This window comes from Vanacampus margaritifer, chromosome 10 (assembly GCF_051991255.1).
Source record: "Vanacampus margaritifer isolate UIUO_Vmar chromosome 10, RoL_Vmar_1.0, whole genome shotgun sequence".
In the NCBI taxonomy this organism is placed as follows: Eukaryota; Metazoa; Chordata; class Actinopteri; order Syngnathiformes; family Syngnathidae; genus Vanacampus; species Vanacampus margaritifer.
The window spans coordinates 22,898,567-22,914,073 of NC_135441.1; the positions used below are offsets into that span (position 1 = coordinate 22,898,567).

At 40.2% G+C, this 15,507-nt stretch overlaps 1 protein-coding gene across 4 annotated transcripts; it reads left to right on the top strand.

Moving 5' to 3' along the window:
* Window positions 1–1,642: 1,642 nt before the first annotated feature.
* LOC144059183 (SLAIN motif-containing protein-like) lies at window positions 1,643–15,257 on the top strand. 4 transcript variants are annotated; one of them, XM_077578117.1, is made up of 9 exons: window positions 1,643–1,898; window positions 2,195–2,919; window positions 5,386–5,522; window positions 7,751–7,873; window positions 9,846–9,986; window positions 11,719–12,048; window positions 12,144–12,299; window positions 13,622–13,907; window positions 14,337–15,257. In XM_077578117.1, exons 2-9 carry the CDS (start codon window positions 2,291–2,293, stop codon window positions 14,389–14,391), a joined length of 1,857 nt encoding a protein of 618 aa, XP_077434243.1. In that variant the 5' UTR covers window positions 1,643–1,898; window positions 2,195–2,290; the 3' UTR covers window positions 14,392–15,257. The 4 variants fall into 4 exon arrangements, with proteins under 4 accessions (XP_077434243.1, XP_077434242.1, XP_077434244.1 ...); XM_077578116.1 differs by having other exon boundaries at window positions 2,285–2,919; XM_077578118.1 differs by having other exon boundaries at window positions 2,285–2,919; window positions 12,147–12,299.
* Window positions 15,258–15,507: the final 250 nt, after the last annotated feature.

Sequence of the window (15,507 nt, forward strand, 5' to 3'; positions counted from 1 at the left end):
ATACTTGAAAGCAGAGATAGAGACTTGAGTTGGTTTCGGACTATATTGATTAAAGAAAAATGAAAATTATAAATAAAATAAAATTGCTGTTAATGCACACTTCATGCATGATTCCATTTATTTTGATGCTATATTTATCCAAATTTATATTTTTGTGGCCCAATGCACATGTCCCAAGTTGCATACAAATGAATTGCTTGTTTATTGTTTGCTCCAATTATTTGAAATAACAGGAAAATTGTAGGTATTCCCTACTACAAATACAATAGGAGCGATGGGTTCATAAAGTAATTTTCTATACTATCCTGAGGCAGTTGCTGTGCAAGAAGAGGTGAGAGTTGTGGTAGAAAAACTAGTGACTGCATGCCTCATACCATGACAACGTGCCTGCTCACAATGCCCTGAGCATCTGACAGTTCCTGGCCGAAAATAACATCGCCGTGCTGGCAAAAACTCCCTACTCATTTGACCCGGCTCCATTTTTTTTTATCTTCTACCAAAGCTGAAGAGGGTCCGAGGGGGACATGTGGAAGGCATGGACGCCATCAAGATGGCGGTAACAAGAGACAATCCCAGTATATTCTTCCAGGTGTGCATTATTAAATTTGTTCCGTGTTTTTTAATTATTATTTTTATGTTTTTCTGAATATTATTTACCTAGTTTTCCCCCCACTTTTTCTGATTAATTTCCTTCTGTTTTTTTTTAATGCTGTTTTTCAGATTTTTCCGCCCCTTTTTTTCGGAAATGTTTTTTCCAGATTTTTAATTGAATGCAGTTTTTTTTAGAGAACACAACAAACAAGAAAAGTATACAAAAAAATGTTCAAAAAACAAGAAACAAACAAAACAAAGCCCCCTAAAAATAGTCACAAAACAGGTTTATATTTTTCAAGTGAATGCAAATATGCTTCCATAAAGATGTTTTCCATGGTAAACTGAAGCCTTTTTTTTTTTATGTTATGTGACCCTTGTTAGGAATAAGCGGTTGGAAAATGGATTGATGGATGCTACGTTACGTTGTGTTGCATTAGTGTCCTAAAATAGATTTTTTACGACACAGGTTGTTGAACTTTTCTGACACGCCTCCTGGAACACTTTACAAGTAGTTGTTGTGACTCAGCTTGTACCAATGAACAGTAATTAATCAATTAAAATTGTATTCTATTATGTTTTATTACAACACAGTGCGTTTTCTCCGGGTACTCCGGTTTCCTCCCACATTCCAAAAACATGCATGGCAGGTTAATTGACCACTCCAAATTGTCCTTAATTGTTATTGTGAGTATGGTTGTTTGTCTCTGTGTGCCCTGCGATTGGCTGGCAACCAGTTCAGGGTGTACCCCGCCTACTGCCTGAAGCCAGCTGGGATAGGCTCCAGCACCTTTTTTTTTTTTATGTTATGTGACCCTAGTGAGGAATAAGTGGTTAAGAAAATGGATGGATGGATGGACAACACAGTGCTGTTTTTCTTTCTGAAAACGTCACCGAACAAACTGGCAAGTCAACTACCACTGCAAAAGCTGTGGTAAACAGCGACACTTAGCGGCCGTAAAACAAAATAACTGTCTTTTCACCATTTTTGCGTCTCTCCAATAGAGGGCGCCCGATATCAGAGAAATAACCCTCGGGGGGGAGGGGCTCTGCGGGTATCGCTTCTGAATGCTAACTAAAGTCCATCAACAAGCTAGTTAGCGACGTGCGAAATGACTGCGACCAGTGAACTCTCGCTGGCATTACGACAACATGGACACGAAGTGAGAGCAAGCGAGGCTTTTACGCGGCCATTCACGAAGATATTCAGCGGCTTGAGATTCACTGGCTTATTCATGCGGTCGTCGGTGTTCCGGGGAGTTGTTTGAGTCGTCACGGCTCGCGAGGACAACACGCAACACTCACCGGTACATTTGTTTTGCTCTTAGCATATGCTAGCCTCGCTAACATCAACCTGAGTGCCTGCGGGTTCACGAGCTAGATGTTATTTAGTTTTTTTCGATACAACACTATACAGTAATGTTAGTTGTTTTTACGTGTAATGTTGTGCGTTGTGTTGCAAATTTGTGAACGAGTATATAGTGGTGTAAACGTGTTGGTGAATATGAACGTAGATTCGTTGATATTTGCTAGTATTCATGACTCTTTTAGCGATTGTTCGTCACCCATTTATATTCTGATTTATTTGTTTTCTGTGAAACAGACGAGAGGAGTCAAAGCGGTTCTTCTGCTTTAAAAAAAATAATCAGACATAACTTAATAGTCATGCTTATGTGAGTGCAACTCTCAACAGAAGAGGATGGTGGTTCCAGAAAGCGCCAGCCCGGACCCCCAGCCTGACAATGGTAGTCCCCCTGGACTCATGGAAGACTCCAAGCTCGGGTGCGAGGGGGAAATTGAGGGAACGCAAGACCTAGCGGGGGTGGAGCTGGAGGAGGTCCGGAAGTTGCAGGAACTTGTTCAGAGACTCGAGATCCAGAATGAGACTCTGCGCAACAGGGGAAGCAAAAACATCATCAACCGAGGAGCCAGCAGCGATAGCAACCTCACATTGCCCGTCGACAGCAATGACAGGTTAAGTTGTGCAACGGGGAGCCTGGAAAGCAGAGACTTGGAGCTGTCACCCCCGTTGGAAAGCTTCGGCAGCAGCGACGACATGTCCCCACTTCCAGGTGGCGACAGACTGGAGGGCGAAGAGGATGAAAACGCAGCAGAGGACGTGGGTCCGTGCGGCGGCTTCCTCACGTTGACCTGTAGCGGTGGTCCGAGACAGGGCCAATGCCAGACGCCGGACAGCCCCTCGCAAGAGAGTTATGAGTCTGAGACTTTAGCAGAAAGCGATTCAGGGATGGAGCAATCGGCGCTAGATGAGGTGGACGTTCTCGATCTGGAAGAGGAGTGTGCCCAAGTCGAAGATGAAGACAGTTGGTATGTTTTCTCTACGACACCACACAGCCCATTAGCGTTAATGCTGGTACCCTGCATTAATGTCACATCTCATCATTTAACTCTCTGCAGTAAAATGAGTCACATGCATTTTTAGTTGGACCCTCGCAACTGAGTTTCTTCCCATAGGGCAAGTGACTTTTATGTCTAATTTAGAACTTTACATAATTCTGAGACATAAACTTTTTTTTTCATATAAAGGATGAGTAACACAAAAGCCATCTTTGACATTTATCAGCAAAGAAAATGTAGCCAGCTGGTGGGAGAGATTTCCGAAACGACAGAAAGTTGAGTAGACATGAGGCTGTTAGTGCTCACTGACTTTGTACCTGTCGGACAGGTTTTGATGGAGTTTTTTTATTTTTTAGTTACAGGAACGAAAATAGATTTTCCTTTTTTCAATGTTGCTTTTTTGTAGGCAAAGGACCATATTTTGTAACTAAGACAAAATTGGATGCGAGCTATAAATATAAACCAGTAGCTAAAACATCTGGAATTGAATTGCTAATTTCCTAAAGCACCAATAGAAAACAAAAATAAAAAACTAGCCAATTTATCATCTTAAAAGCCATCCAGCCAGCCCATTTCCGACTTATTTCATCATTAGCCGTACCATATGTGCTTTCGAGGTGCATCATAGCCAAAATACCCAGTAATCCTGGTAGGAACATAATCTGATCTGGCCTGGCCTGGCTGCTGCCGCCTGGATAAACTGCTTTGGGTGGGATTGCGCAGCATGTGACGCGTGGCCCCAACTGTGACCGGGACTGCAACTGGGACAGGCACACTGGCGCGAAATGAGGCTGTCCAAGCTCGAGGGAATGCGGGGGCACAGTTGACTGTGCACAATAAGAATTAAATACAATTTAAATAAATCGTTCCCTGAGAGGCGGCACGGTGGCTGACTGGTTAGCACGTCCGCCTCCCAGTGGAGAGGACGTGAGATCGAGTCCGGGCTTCGGCCTTCCTGGGTGGAGTTTGCATGTTCTCCCCGTGCTTGCGTGGGTTTTCTCCGGGTACTCCGGTTTCCTCCCACATTCCAAAGACATGCATGGCAGGTTAATTGAACACTCCAAAATTGTCCCTAGGTGTGATTGTGAGTGTGGTTGTTCGTTTCTGTGTGCCCTGTAATTGACTGGCAACCAGTTCAGGGTGTGCCCCGCCTACTGCCCGAAGCCAGCTGGGATAGGCTCCAGCAACCCCCGCGACCCTTGTGAGGACAAGCGGTAAAGAAAATGGATGGATGACGTTCCCTGAGATTACAATGGTTTTAGCGTTACCTTTTATCGGCCATCAGAATTTGAAAAAAGGTAGAAATCGATATTCGTCAAAATGTACAACAGCGGCGCTCGGTCTGTCCTTACTCGCAACTATGTCCACGTTGGGGTTTGACCCTCAAAAACGGCAACGATTGTCTTTACAAACAGCGCATCGCCACGGCAACCGCATGTAACGGGAAGAAAGGTTTTCAATGACTTTAAAATGTATTTAGATGAAACATCCACGGTTTGAGGACGATGGGATACTTTTTATAGGAAGAGTTTGTTGAAATAGGACCTTTATCAAATGGCAACACATTATTTACATTTTCCATTTTTTTTTTTTATTCTTGGTGATTTGTACTCTGGTGGAAGTGGCCATTCTGAGCAGATTCAGAATTTTGACATACTATCATTTTTGGGAACGCTTGCCATGTTGCTATTCTAACACCACTGTAAACCACAACTCGACTCATTCTGTTGTTAAAGTACGACCTCTCTGATGGCGTCAATCAAAAGTAAACATGATCTCATACTTGCATATTAGAGCTGTCACTCAGTTGAGACGTAATGTGATTTTGCACCGCTGAAAAGTTGAAAACTGCAACTAAAACCAGAGCTGGACTTGTTCTAGCCAGAGGGCTTGTGAGTGACTACATGTTCGGAATCAAATGCAAGCAAACGGGTCTCCCGAGTGCAGAAACCGACCACCGCAGAGAGAAGCAGCGGGACGGGCGACCTGAATATTTCCCCTTGTGTTGTTGCTCGTTCCGCTGGGAATTTTTTTTTTTGCCTTTTGTGTTTGTCCAACGGGAAGATGATTTGTGGTCGATTCCGCTTCTGAACCAGTTGGTCCGCGTCTTTTGTGCACACACCTCAAAGGATCGGCCCATGTGACCGTCACTTGAAAGCTTCTGGCTGTTTGCCGTCCGTGTGGGAAAAAAAAAAAAAACTGCTGCTCTTGTGACAGCATTGAAACATGGCTTCCCTTTGAGGGACTTTTTTTTTTTTTTTTAATCAATACCCAGGACTCATTTGTTATCTAGTGTCATTCAAATATTGTCCAGATTTTCCTGAACATTTCTGCTCCCTGACATTTTCCTCAAACGGCGAGAATCCAACTCACATAATTTTTTGTCCCCAAGTAGCACATGCTCTACTAGCAATGGATTTTCTTTGTTGTCGGCAGGTTGTATGTGTCCCCTAAAAAACAAGTATCAGACGCAGGCCCTGAATCTCCCTTGAAGTGGTGTCGGCAGGTTTTGGACCACCGCAGCCCAGAGACGGAGAAGGCATGTCGGACCCTAATCAACCGTTTGGACCAGAGTATGTCTTTCATTTACAATATTTTTTTTTTTAAAAAAAGGGTGAAAAATATTGATATTGTTGTGTGAATTTGGCTTGAAACTTTGATAGATGAGCATCAAATATTAATATTATAACTGCACATTCTTCTTGCATTATTTGAACCCTCTTGTTATGTTGTGGGTCAAAATGACAACGAACAACACGCTGTGAAACTTGGCGGCAGCAGAAATGGTTTATTTCGAAATATTTTCAACAAAGAGTTAATAATGAGCTATAACATTGTTTCTCAGGATTCTTTTGAAAAATTTTGCATATTCCGGGTCAAACTGACCCAACAAATATAGTTTCATTTTTGCTGTCAAACTTCACATCAACAGACTACCGTAGGTAGGAAAGAAATTGTTGATTTGGACATATGCTCATCGAAAACGGTAGATGATTAGCTGTAGGCAATTTTTGGGGGGATTTTTTGGAATATTAACCATTCTGGGTCAAAGTGACCCATTTTATGGGTGAAAAAGTACAAATATTCGTTTTTTTGTTTGTTTTGTTATGATGCTATTTACGTTGACATATTTTCAATTAAAATGGTTACTGTTGTTTATCGGAATGCTTTTGTAACATTGAATATAGCCCGGGTCAAAATGACCCATTTGAACTCTTTTACTGCCAAACGTTATCCAAACAACAACCCAGACAGTGTCAGCCGATTTCGAGCATTTTCACTCATCTTTCAAGGCAAACAGAATATTGTGTGCTATGATTACATAAACATAGTGTATACCATATGAGATTATTGGATTCCATTTTTTCACTAGAAAAAAAAGTATGTTTCTACCTTATTTCGTTCTTTAGTAATCACCATTTAAAAATAGGTCATTTGAGTGACATCTATAAAAAATAAGGAGAAAACAAGCTTTTTGTGAAAAGATACATTTCCTGCACAACAGTGACTTTGACACTAATATTTATCGTTTAGTGACGTTCCGTGAATTAGATTTAATGTGACTATTTCCTAAGATCCGCCATGTTTTCATGTAATTTGATACAGGGGGAGCCCATTGAAAAGAGATACAATGCTGCCATCTGCTGGCCATAGTTAGTGTGTGTTTTGGGATGTTCCCACCCCATTGAAAAAGCAGCTCTGCGCAAGACGTTGCATTGCCCAAAAAAAAACATAGTTGGCGGTATAAAGTGGGCGTGTCCTTAACGTCAATTGACGTTTTTGACAGTAAAACATTTAAAATTGAAAAACTCCAAATGAGTAGTTTTTCTGCCATGAAACTTCTCATCACCAGACAACTGAAATGGTTCATTTTGACATATTTGCATTGACAACTGTTAATCGTGTGCTATAAGTCATTATCAGAATGTTATTGGAACATTAAACATAAAGGACTACAAATAGCAGATATTCATGATCCAACTTGTTTTAATATTTGCAACATGTGGTTCTTACCACATTTTGTTGCTAAGGATTATATTTGAGAAAATGGTCCTACTTATGCGAACATTGTTAGTCCTGCTTATCTCTGCTGCTTTGCACATTTGTCAGATATAAGTAGGGTGTGTCCTTTCATTATTTTAGCTTTGTGCCGCTTCTACTTTCCGCCCTTTTGCTGAACCCAGACAAAAAAGGCTATTCATCGCAGAGCAAAATGACGCCAAAAGGGTTGAGTCACTCACTTGGGGCCAACTTTCCTTCTTTAATGGCAGGAATAGGAGTGAATCTGCATGTTTTGGCAAACCATAGTTACTATTTAAGTGTGAGCAGCAATTCTCATTGACGATGGTGCATGTTCACTATATTTTGTTTTACTGTGTTTCACAAAGTGAGAGTAAAAGTGAAAATTGTTATAGTTGCTCTGTTTTGTTCGCTTGTTTAAAAAAAAAAAAATTATGACTACTAAACAGACGTCTCATTCTTTGGTCAGAAAAAAATGGGTGGAAACTGTAAACGGTCTTTAAGATGAATTCAAGTGTGGAGGTTTACCATATGTTGTTAAAGCATTTCCTGTGCGGAGACTGCAATTTTTGCCGCGTTGTCTAAACTCGTTTTACTCCTTATAAGCCCCTCCCCCACTCCTAAAATAAACATAATAATGTTAGAAACGGCATCATTGTAGAAATGTACACCGTTTTTTCCTTTTGGATCTTTTGTTATTTCCTCAATAGCCTCGAGTTATCCATTACGCTTGTCCCACCTTTCTGTCCTCCACCAATATGTCATCCTATCTGTCCCGCAGCTTCCCGCTGGAGGAACATGTACAGCAGCCCGTCGGCAGAGGCAGGCTCGGCAGGCTCAGGCCTGATTTCTCCCGGGTACCACAAATCAACTAACAAATCTCTACTAACCTGTGGCAGCTCAGGTATGGCATGACATTAACACGCTGTGCTCCTCATGATCTGTAAAACACTACCAGCCGGACTGATGTCTGTTTTTTTTTGTTTTTTTTGCTGGAAAGTGGGTCACTTGTTATGTGTGCACTAATGTGTCAACAATTGGTCCACTTGAGGGCTTTTTGCACGTTTTACTGGGTCAGATGTAAATCGCATACACTTGAAATGATTGCTTTATTTTCAATGTCACAATGCACAGGCCATTGATGGCTATAGTTCTTTTTCCTAAGTAAACTTAATGCAAGACGGGTTTCGAGCTGTCAAAATGAATCGACAAGTAATCGATTCTCAAATTAATCGACAATTATTTTAATAATTTAATAATCGTTTGGTGCCATTTTTTTTTTGTTGGAAATTGTCCAAATCATATTATTTAATTATAACAACAATAATTGTTCACGGATTTATATAGTCCTTCATGAAAGATGCAAACATCTGTTTTTACTTTGTAAAATAATGACTGAACCGGAAACATAGTACAACATCAATCCCCCTTTTTTTTTAATCACTATACAAACACGAAGTACAAACTAACCACCAATCACTGGTTATTAAACAGTAGTCAAGGGGAAAAAAAGTTTTTGTAATACACTTTAATGCAAATTTGAATTGAATCTGATTAATCGATAGATTAACTGATTCTAAAACTATTAGATAGTGACAGCACTACAATAGTTAGAGTAAACGAGATTAAAATGCACAACGTACAACACAAACTGGGTGAGAATACTCAAACCGGTCTGTCAGCAAGGGGAACAAAAACAGGAAGCGGAACAGTTCAAATAAATAAACAGCTGCCAACGCAGCCACAACCTAGAAAAAAGCAAATATAAGAACCATATTCACTCACACACTTAACTCATTTGCTCCCAAAAACGTATAAAAAAATTTCTATTTTAAATATTTGCATAGTCCCAAAAACGTTTTTTATTTATTTATTTGTTTTATGCTAAAGCATACAGAAGGCTTTGATGCAGCTTCTAACCTGAAGCGGTCGCTTAAAGCAATGGTAGTTATTACAACAACAAAAAAACGGCCAGCAGGTGGCAGCAGCGTATAAGAGATCAACCAGGGCCATGTTGCAAAAAGGCTCTTTTCCCCCAGTGTTTTAAACAGATTTATGAATAATGATGAAACTTATTTCTCATTCTAATGCTAATTGCTGCACATTACGGAAACAGAAATGTACTTTTTTTTTCCTGATGAAAGAAGAGACTCTAATCTTTCATTTGGTAGGTTCCATGTTTTTATAACAATAGAACACAATATTCTGTGGGCCTTGAAAAATCGAATAAAATCCAGTAGAACAGCCGGGAGCGAAGGGGGTTGCTTCAGTGAAAATAGGTGGGAGTGAATGAGTTAACAGGAATAATTGTGGTTGGCAAAATGCTCTAGAATTTTAAGTGTACATTTCTGTCGCTATGATGATCTGTCTTTTAATTCAAACCATAAAACTTTGGAATTCAGTTTGTAATGGTTTCAAGTGTGTGTGATTTATACTTTGGTGTGTAAATGCACCGCTATTTAAAAAGTGTTTACATCACTGTATCACGACTTGACTTGATGGGTGTTCCATTTGCTCTCCTGATTTTCCTGACATTTTCTCACGTTGCTAATGTTGTTGTCAAAGCCTGTAAGTAACCGTTTTTGCATGGCACGTGGTGTGGTGATCCAATACAATCCCAGAAGTTGTGATCGGGCCATTTGTTCCTGGTTTGTCGTATTTGTCAAATCAGTTTTAAAGTGTACATAAGGGATTTTGTGGGGTTGAAAAATAAAACAACCCACAAACATGCAGCCTCTTTATTTTTCATGTCAACTTCTGAGGCATTTTTCCCGACCAAATTTATATAATCTTAGGGGACTGTATAATGACTTAAGTATCATTCCATGACTAAATCCAGAATGTTTTCTTTTTGAATACGTCATCCCACCTGACAGGTGTCTCGGGTGTGCCGTCAGCCCTCAGCTCTCAGTCTTCCATAGACAGCGAGCTGAGTACTTCGGACGACTCCATCTCAATGGGTTACAAGCTGCAAGATCTTACTGATGTCCAGATCATGGCTCGTCTACAAGAAGAGAGTAAGTAGAGGCTTGAGTTGGTCCCGAAAGTACAAAAGCCACAAAATTGCCACATCAGAACTAGATGAAGATTATAGATTTGAAAAATACAATAAAAAAATTTTGGTTTTGTTTTCATTTAATCCACTAAAGTTGAACGTGAATTGAATTAGGTGGATATAACCACTCTTTTTTTTTTTTTTTAATCTTACGTACATACGCTTTATTAAACACAACACAATTAGCCTAAGCTAAACGGTTAGCAATCACGATTAGAACTAGACAAAGTGCAATTTCTGCAGAAATTGTGTGGGAATGCTGCAAGCGGAATGCTAATAGCTAAGCGGAATGCTAATAGCTAAGCGGAATGCTAATAGCTAAGCTGAATGCTAATAGCTAAGGGGAATGCTAATAGCTAAGCCGAATGCTAATAACTAAGCTGAATGCTAATAACTAAGCCAAATGCTTATGAAGTAAATTGAAAGATAAATTGTGTGAAAATTGCAAAGTATTAATTGCAGTTGAAGTAACACCTGAACTGCAATCTGTCTAAGGTGGGATTCGAACCATCGCCTCCTGTTTACCGGTCAAAGCTCCGACTGCACTAGCTGAAGAGTTGTCCAAGCGGGGTTTGAACCCAGGTTTTTCGGTGTGGCAGGCAATCGCTCAAACCACTGTGCCATTGCTGTCGTAGAAGAATCTGTGACATTGTATATAATCGTAGTAAATACGTGAGTATATACTGAAAGCTTGCGTTGAATTTGAATTAGGAATATAGAATGGAGTAAAAACTTAATGCTGAACGCATTCCCACAATTAGCACACTAGCGATTTCCCATTTAAGGTAAACAAACACTTACTGACATCATTATGCATACATCACATCTAATAGTGTTTAAAAGTCACAGATAGGGCTGGGCAATAAATCGAATTAATTTGATTAATCATCATTTAAAAAAAACAAAAAAACGTTGAAAATTAGCTAAATAGTGAAATCGAGGTTTATGTTAAAATTATTTAGAATCAGTATACATTATTGTTGTCTGAACATTTTGCACAGGAATTATTTTTGAATAAATGAAACCTTTTGTTGAGTTTATTACAATCAAATCGATTAAAATCATAATCGTCCTGAATGACTGAAGAGGGAAAAAATCAAGATTTTATTTTTGGGGCCATATCACCCAACCTTACTTGCATACGATGCTTCGGCAATCGTCCATGAGTAGAGCTGTCTCTTCGTAAGCTTAACTCATTCACTGCCATTGACGGTTATAGACGTCAAAAATTCATTTGAACTATTTCTATTAGTTTAACATTTTTTGTATGAAAAGTAAGAAAACCTATATTTTTTTATTGTACATTTAGAACAGATATAAAATGTGTGATTAATTGTGAGTTAACTAGTGAAGTCATGCGATTAATTACAATAAAAAAAATTATCGCCTGACGCCCTGAATTTTTCATAATCTTTAAGTCGCGTCAGGCGATTACAATTTTTAATTAATCACACATTTTATATCTGTATTTCTAAAAAAAAAAAAAAATAAATCTAGGTTTTCATACTCTTGTTAACAAAAGTGGGGGGAAAAGTTAGACTAATAGAAATAGTTCAAATGAATTTTTGACGTCTAGCCGTCATTGGCAGTGAATGAGTTACTAACTTCCTGTCCTTCATTGGATTTCAGATCATCACGTTATCATGACTCTGCGTGGATTCATGAATTTAACGTGCCTATTTTTTAAATACCAGGTCTGAGGCAGGATTACGCTTCCAGTTCCACATCTGCATCACGTCGCAGCTCTACAACGTCCCTGCAATCGCTCCGCCGGGGCGGCACCTACAGCGACCAGGAATTTGACAACTACAGCCTGGAAGACGAAGAGGACGAATTCAGCCCCGTGTCGCAACAACGCCACCGCTACACCCCCTCGCCGTTGGGCTCGCCTCGATGTCTGTCGCCGTCCACCTCCAACCACGGTCCAGAACACGGCAGCAGACTCGGGGCCCCTCGCGCAAGAACCCCCAGACGTTCTCTCCAGGGCCCCAGTGCGGAGCTTCTGAAATTCGCCAAGAGTGAGGGTATGTGAGTTTTTACAGATTTATATTTGGACAGCTGGTCAAAGCGTTATTTCAATCAAGGCGATGACGTCCAACTCTCGTGTGTTGTCTACCAGAAGAGTTGAGGCACAGCATGCCTAATTTGGCCCCCCGCACCAGCCTACGTTCCCTGGAGGCAGTCAGAAACAGCCGCAGCATGGAGGCTAACCTCCAGAGCTCTGGCAACCGCATGTCCCACTTGACTCCCTCCTCATCCTCCTCCTCCTCCTCAGGTAACCCTACCGTCTTTTCCCTGGACCCCCCCCCCCCCCCCTCTAATAGAATCACGCCTACCTGTTGTGTAATCTGTCCGTCAGCATTTGTCTTTCCATTCCACCAACCGGCTGCCGTTTATGACTATGTTTCAGTTGTTGGAATTAGGACTCCCATCCTTGTGTGTGCGTGTGTTGTTATCAGGAAGAAAAAAAGAAGATAAGCTACAAGCGTGTTATCTGTGAGCTGTGAAAGCAAAAGTAATATATGTAGTTTAGATAACACATTTCCCTCATTTTGCCCAAAGCAGGTGTCATCAATTTGGTATGCACGGGCACCAGGTGGCCCCCAAAGTTGATTTCCGAGGAATGTTGTAAAAGTGATTATTTCAAGTGTTACATACAAGTATTGATATTTATCTCTTTGCAACCTTGTTAAATCATTGTGAGACATCATTAACATGAACAAAAACAACAACATTAAAATTTGAGTTCATTTAATAGATCAGGCTCAGAAAACAAGTGAGCCGTGATTGGTCGTAACCTGAGCCCTGTGCAACTGTGATGTCATTTTCTGTCGATCAAGTGGCAAAATGGCCGCCGCCTGAGATGGATTTTTTTTAAAAATGGATAGATTTTGCTGCTTTATTCATATTATGCAAATGTCGTGTTTAGACTAAAACATAAGATTAAAACTAGGGGTGTCAGGCGATTTAAATTTTTACATCGTAATTAATCGCATGACTTCAATAGTTAACTCACGATTAATCACAAATTTTATATCTGTTCTAAATGTACAATAAAAAAAAATCTTGGTTTTCATAATCTTGTTAACAAAAGTGGGGGGAAAAAAGTGATACGAATAGAAATAGTTCAAATGAATTTTTGACGTCTATAGCCGTCAATGGCAGTGAATGAGTTCAAATTAAACTATAAACAACATTAAAAATGCCAATTTATTATTTTGCATCTACTTTTCTAAAACTGGATTAAATTGAGACCAATTTTTGAATTATCGAGCCCTGCATGGAATAAATTCAGAAAAACAAAACACTACAAACAGTTATCTGTACATCAACCACCAATCTCAAAGTACAAACTCAATCCATGGTGTGTTTAAAAAAAAAAAAGAAAAAAAAAAAAGAAGCCTTATCTGGTGAACTTTGCCACAGCTCTAGTCACATCCCGTATCTGACAATCTCACTTCCCTGCTTATCCCCATGTAAAAACTCCCCATGTAAAAACTCTTCTGTGCCACAATTTTTTTTCTCTCTCCCGAATTTCCACTTCCACGAGGTGCCATAAACACACCACTGACAAACACTGTCTCTTGTTTACTAAAGGTATGGCAGGTAGTCGACTGCGCAGCAACGGCCAGTCTCCTCTTTCTTTGCGGGCTCCAGTGAAAGCCGTCGCCCCCGTGGGCTCGATGGCATCTCGCCAGCCTTCCAGGGGGCTGCCTGTTATCCAAGCACCTCCTGCTGCGGGGGCTCGCCGGGTCCAGCCCGCCGGCTCTGCTAACGGCGGACCCTACATACCAGGCAGAGCCTCCACTGGCGCCGGGCGGACCGCGGTGGGCCGAGGACAATCCGTAGCCACCAGAAGTAAACTGTCACAGCCGGCCAGGAGGTAAATGCTAGAAAATACAGTATTTAAATTTTTAAGTGACATTTTACCATTCTCAACGGTTATATAGTATGAGTACAAAGAAATCTAACTACTATATGATAAAGTAAAAGTCAAATAAAGTAAAACCACATCCTATTAAGACAGCTGACAGACATGTAATAAAAACAGGAATGTGTTTGAGCAACATTGCCACCTAGTGGCATTTTATAGTCATTGCCGATCTTGTTCTTTAGTCATCATACTGGCCACTTTGCCGTTTCTGGTCATCATCTGAGGTGCCAGTTCCAGAATGCTTACACAGAATTGCAAAGATCATTTTCCTGCTTATGATGTCATCACATTGTTGTACCTTTTGACAGTTGCCGTTTGATGACCCTCCAATTACTACCTGTGAACAAAGGCAATAAAGACTTTGGATTTTATCAACAGGTCGTTGGGCATGGCTAAAATCTCCGATGAATCCTGGAAAGATGGCTGCTACTGAAGTCTGACGCCCGACAAAGGCGTTCACTGCTGCAATCTTTGCTTAAGCTTTCCTCAGCGACATCTTGCGTAAAAAGCAAGTGTGGACTGGATTTAGTCAAGACTCATCTCTTTATCTTGCATGAAGCATTGTCAACAATACCCAGCATGGATGCGTTGGAAAACAAGAAGGCACACACTCCAACAAATGTTGTATGGACAATCTCCAGCTTCCCGATGATTTGTTTAGGTCAATTTTACTTATTTTTCTATGGTAATTGTGAGAAACTGCTGTAATATTCATTCATTGTAATTGCTTTTTGATGTTATTGATATGAAGATTTCAAGGAAGTTTTTCCATTTTCTGTGTGAATTCCTACTAGATGTAGGCACTAAGTAACGCATGCTTGATATTGTTTTGTTTCCATTTCGCATTGGTATGTAACTGTTATGAAAATTCTGTCTGCTGTGTGTCGCACAATCTTGAGAATTTCTGAATGCTGACATTGTAATGTTCACATTGAAATTATCATCAGATTTTTGTTTACATTGCAAACTCCAGCGTTATCACACTGCCCTCATTGAAGTTTAAAATTGACAAATATATATATATATATACGTATGTGTGTGATTTGTGCCAAGGTGCATTTGAGCTGCAACAACTTTTCTAAATCTCTATCTCCTGTCATCAAAGATACCATTACTTTGATGCATTATTGCGTATCCATTGGCGGACCGGGATGCTTCAGTGTTTTGAAATCTACTGATATAAAAATTGTTTATGCAATACAGGCCTCCTGCCTTAGGACAGCTTTCACTCTCTTGTAGAGTACTTGAGAAAAGAAATGAGAATTAAAAATGTATAATAAAGCTTGGTCTAAATCCTAATGACTTTGTACTACTTTGTTTATTTTCAACACATGCTAACCAATTTGCAATTTAAAGAGGAGCTGCAGTAGCAGGATGTTGTTTTTCCTGGTTGGGTGACCCAAAAAAAAAAAAAACTACCACACCCATCGTCACAAAATGGCCTACAGGCCTCGTCTGTCTAAACTAAAAGTCGGAGTAGAGAATTCGGAAATGTTTTCGTGGTATTACACACGTTTCGTTCGCACATAAAGTGCGCATAATGTGTCTC